This window comes from Solanum tuberosum, unplaced genomic scaffold (assembly GCF_000226075.1).
Source record: "Solanum tuberosum cultivar DM 1-3 516 R44 unplaced genomic scaffold, SolTub_3.0 scf00316, whole genome shotgun sequence".
NCBI classification, from domain to species: domain Eukaryota; kingdom Viridiplantae; phylum Streptophyta; class Magnoliopsida; order Solanales; family Solanaceae; genus Solanum; species Solanum tuberosum.
In genome coordinates, this window is record NW_006239240.1 from 8,591 (window position 1) to 13,332 (window position 4,742).

Sequence of the window (4,742 nt, forward strand, 5' to 3'; positions counted from 1 at the left end):
GTTACCATACTCAAAAATTAAATTTCAAATAGCAGCATCGATGCACTTAAGGAAAAGATCACCCGATATATATTTTACTCATTCTTCCTTCAATTTCCAATCAGACATAGTTTAATTCATGTTCAAATCTGTCTAAACCATTACATGGATTTCATCACATGTCCAGAAAACATAATGCAACATCATTTAATTGTCTGATAGAACAATATATAATTGTGCATTGTGTTTTAAGAGGACATGCCAAAACTGTGTCCATATATCACCATTGTGAATTAGATAATAGAGGATGTGAGCTCAGCAAAGAACTCTGATCTAAAACCAGACACAGAACTTATTGGAGCAAATAAAATTTGTTGATCCTATGTTCTACTTCTCTTATACTGAGGTTCTGGCAAGGATGAAACTGATGGTGCCACGGCCAAAGAATCATTAGAGCTTTCACATCTAAAATATGCATCAATAACGCCATCGGGAGAGCCTGGAATAGATTGGCATTTGCGTGTTTGGGTTTGGTAGATTTTGGATCCAGAAATGCCCATTAGCTCTAGAATGAGATCATGACATTCATCAATGCTGTCCTGTTTGAAGATCAAGAACTTCAGTGACACACAAAACCAAATAGGCATAGTGATATTGCTAATCAAATACTATAAGGTATTACTAAGAAGCCCAAAGAAGTCGATTACAGAAAATAAAACTCAATGTGAAAGAGTGCGAACCTTTCTAACTTTAAGAACAACCATAAATTGATTAAGGTAATCGACTGCATTGCAAGGCTCAATCTCATTGATCACATAAAACAATGTTACAGTTGCAATTACAGATGGGGGATAATGCAGAAGCCTCGAATCTGCATTCAGCATGATCGAATATATAATCGAATATATAATCAATAAACTACCTGCATCCAAAAGTCTCAAACAAATTTTTCAGATAGATATCTCACCAGTGATGATACCAAGTATGATGTTTTCACATTTCCCCTGGAACTCCGAACATAGGTTGGTCATCAATCCAAATCTCTTGATGATATGGTCTATAAATGAAAGTGGTGTCACTGGATTCATTTTCCATTTAAGGGTGGACAACACCAGAAGTTCTATTTTCTGAATAGTCTTTGCCTCAAACACATACTTTGGATTTGATACCTAATCAATAAAATACATCCATCATTAATACAACCATAACAACTTTAACTATTATTATCATATCTCAATCCTAAGCTATGTATGATCAATTATATCAATTCTCAATGCCCATTCTACTTCATTTCAATCCAGTGTTCAATACTCGAGAAATGACAAACGGACATAACCGTTAAGACATTTATACAAACACCAACACTACAATCTCTTAATAAGTGAAGGGTCAAAACATGCCTAATGTGCAAGTTTCCTACCTGAACTATCACCAACTATTAATCAAAACACTCTTCAACTATCAATTGTTCCCTTTACCTACATTCAAGTAGAAAAAAAGAGGACAAGTGATAGTTGAGATGCGTTTTAATCAGTAGTTGGTGATAATATATAGGAACCTCACAAGCCTATAGTTCACGTATGAAGATCAAATCAGGATACTTAGATATGCTTTTTATCATTTACTCTATCTTAAGCAACAAAACATAGCTACAGACTTGAAGATCTAACAAAAGGGGCCCTTGAATCTCCTCTACTTTAGCAGCAATGGAAAGACAAGCAACAGCCACAAGCTGACTCATCCATGGCTTAACCTTCTGAAAACTGACTCCAGATATAAATCTATCAAAATAGTTCACAGCTAACACAACAATCAAAGCATTGAAACCATAGTGGTCAATCACAGTCAGCATCCATTCCAAGGACTTTTTTCTAACCCCCAACAAAACCCCATCTGAAACTAAAATAGTACAATAAAAAAGATTCACTTTTTCCTTTGATAACAGAGTTTCAACCTCACCATCTTCCCAAAACAAGTCACATTATATTAAAAGGTGAAATCTTTTTCACATTCTCGATGACCCCATTCTGATTTCTTTCATCTGAGTGGTACCCTCCTCCTAAATCTCCCTCATCTATTCGATCTTCCTCACATAGAAGGGAATCAAAATTCAAGATTGGATTTTGGGGCTCTATGTTTTGTTCTTGTAAATGTAAAACCATTTTTCCCAAACTCAAACTTGGACCCAATAACACATCCATTGCTACTGCCTGAAAATGGACAAAGAGATAAAATAGGGAGAGTAAATAGGAGAGATTTTAGTTTAGATTGCTTTCAAGATTGTCCCTTTTTTCTTCTTTTATCCAAAATTTATTGTTGGCGCATATATTTTCAAAGGCTTTTGCGATGTTTGGCACGCAGGGTAAGAGAAAGAACAACAGATTCTGCCAAAATTCAATTCATTCTTTGCATATATATATATAGCTGAGATTAGTCTTTGCATATACTGTTAGTTGAGACTTGAGATTAGTATGCTTTTATCCAATTACTCCTTTTGTTTGACATACAGCTAACAATTAATAACAGAAATAATAATATTATATTACCTTTTGAATCCATTAAATTTCATATTTTGGGAAATGTATTAGATACTAAATAGTACTCTCTTCGTTTAGACAAGAATGATAAAGTTTGACTTGATACGAAATTTAAGAAAATAAAGAAAAAATTTCAATTTTATGATAGTAAATTAAAGTTATGTCAAATACATCAAAATATCATTTAATATGTGGACTTAAATATGTTACGTGAAAACCTGAAATTAAAGTATTGCCAAAAAAAAGAAATGAGACATTTTTTTTTTAAACAGTCTAAAAAGGAAAGAAGGTCATTTTTTAAAACAGAGAAAATAGTAACTAATAACAAGAATAAAACGAACAGAAAAGATAAATAATTCATTGATTTTCTAAACTAGACATCTATTTTTAATATAGAAAATAAGTAAAAATAAATCAAAAGAGTAAAAAAATAAAAAAATAATAAAAGCACTAGTTGTTTGTTTTTCTTGTGTTTGTAACTTGAAGCTAGACCTCTGTTATGAATGGGCCTAGACCAGTATTGGCAAGGTGGCCCAACACCGAATTAAGTGGTTATGTGTGGATCCGGGTCGATAAATAAAGACTAGAGAGAGTAATATAGGTTTATGCAAATTATGATTATGCTTAGGCAAAGACTGTGCTTCTCATCCCCAATTCTCTCTTAGTTTCCTCATCCCTTCTTCTTTATAGTTACTGTTATTGTTCGAGTTCTTCATATTGTAATTGCTCGTTTTCGTATGAATCAAAGGTTGTTAGTTTGTTCTCTCTATTATTTTGTTGTTGAGTTGAGGAAATCACTACAACCATTTTAGTGTTTGTTACATTGGTGCTTTAATTGTTCTTACTCCAAATGGCAATGGCAGTATTGGATCGATTCAATGGTGGCAACGATCCAGAGGGTTGAATTCTTCGGGCCGAGCAGTATTTCACCTGCTTTGGCTTCTTCCAGAAGGACTGGCTACCTCTTCCTTATTTCTACCTTGATGGTGAAGCTCTTACTTGGTTTACGTGGTTGCATCGTAACAAGCAATTCTTCGATTGGAAGAATTTTAAGGAAAAATTGCTTATGCGATTTCCACAACACACAACTTCGGTGAGTATGGAAGATACTTTTTGAGCCTATATTAACTATATTTGATGTACTACATCTGTTCCTCCGACGAACTCTCCCTCTGCAGTTGTAGAATTAAGCCCTGTCACATACTCATCTGACTTGGAAGATGCCTTCACAAGTGGAAACACAGAAGCAGACCATTTCTCGAGAAATTGCCTGAGAAGTATACCAATGTGTATTCCTTGGCATTGCTTACAGGAAGTGATACTGAGATCACAACTCTTGAAGGCCTGGGAACTCCTCAAATTGGGAATGCAAAATTAGTATAATCAGATTTGGTACGGTAATCTTCTTCCATTACCGAAGGTCAGGTGTTCGATGAAAATTAGCATACAACTGTGAACTTAACTATGGATTCTGCAAAGATATTAGTATGCAAACCAAGTTCCCTACTTCGGTGTTAACTGATACGAAAGAATTGAATAGTGTGGAGGAGAAAAAATCACTAGATAATGCTGCTTTGTTTGACAAATCTCCTCAAAGGGATGCATCTGGTATTCTAGCTCCTTTTACTAAGCAAGCACCTGTGTTGTCGAATACGCATATTCGAATTACTGAAATAGTATATCCAATTACGACTTGGGTATCACTCTTAATTCCTCTTGTTGGTCGAGAAGATATGATGTTGAATGAACATCTCGAACAAGATATGGCAATGAGATATGTAGTTACTAACTCTCTTGGTAGTGGCCCTCCTAAATGGAAATTTGATTTAGGGACATTTACGGTGGGTATGGCAGATTTATTTCTTGATGAATATTATTTGGAGAACGTGAGTGCCATATCAACTAGTGTGTTGCATTTTGTTGGATTGTTTATTGCCGCTAAAAATGGAAAATCTATTAGGGGATTCAATGATCAGCATATTTTGAGTCAATTTCCATTTATTCCTTCTGCCAAATTCATTATGCTTATTGTAACCGTTCCCATAAGTGCAGTGGATCTTTGTGTATGGGATCCAGGAATAGATTTCGGATTTATGGCTCTAACCGATTATATAAAGAAAACGTGGAGGAACTACTATTGTTGGGATGTAATGACATGTTTTTCTTAATTGTGTATTCAAATTCTATGAGTAGAGTGTGGGATCCCGGACAACTAGGATGTGTAAA

The 4,742-nt window shown here is 34.7% G+C and overlaps 2 protein-coding genes across 2 annotated transcripts; both read right to left on the reverse strand.

The window, feature by feature from the left end:
- Window positions 1-277: 277 nt before the first annotated feature.
- Window positions 278-1,089, reverse strand: LOC102599754 (cyclin-D3-2-like). Its single transcript, XM_015314743.1, has 2 exons — window positions 720-1,089; window positions 278-578 (listed from the first exon to the last, which is right to left on the reverse strand). Exons 1-2 carry the CDS (start codon window positions 861-863, stop codon window positions 360-362), a joined length of 363 nt encoding a protein of 120 aa, XP_015170229.1. The 5' UTR covers window positions 864-1,089; the 3' UTR covers window positions 278-359.
- Window positions 930-3,819, reverse strand: LOC107057738 (cyclin-D3-2-like). Its single transcript, XM_015314736.1, has 5 exons — window positions 3,787-3,819; window positions 3,663-3,740; window positions 1,960-2,189; window positions 1,637-1,850; window positions 930-1,148 (listed from the first exon to the last, which is right to left on the reverse strand). The coding sequence occupies exons 1-5, from the start codon at window positions 3,817-3,819 to the stop codon at window positions 930-932; spliced, it is 774 nt and encodes a 257-aa protein (XP_015170222.1).
- Window positions 3,820-4,742: the final 923 nt, after the last annotated feature.

Excerpts from the sequence above, each read along its gene's own strand:
- LOC102599754 (XM_015314743.1), bottom strand. The coding sequence starts at position 863 with ATGCTGAATGCAGATTCGAGGCTTCTGCATTATCCCCCATCTGTAATT. Across the intron at positions 579-719 it reads TTGTTCTTAAAGTTAGAAAG|GACAGCATTGATGAATGTCA; the intron begins GTTCGCACTCTT and ends ATCTTCAAACAG.
- LOC107057738 (XM_015314736.1), bottom strand. The coding sequence starts at position 3,819 with ATGCCAAGGAATACACATTGGTATACTTCTCAG. Across the intron at positions 2,190-3,662 it reads AGTTCGTCGGAGGAACAGAT|GCAGTAGCAATGGATGTGTT; the intron begins GTAGTACATCAA and ends GTCCATTTTCAG. Across the intron at positions 1,149-1,636 it reads CCCTTTTGTTAGATCTTCAA|GTATCAAATCCAAAGTATGT; the intron begins GTCTGTAGCTAT and ends TTTATTGATTAG.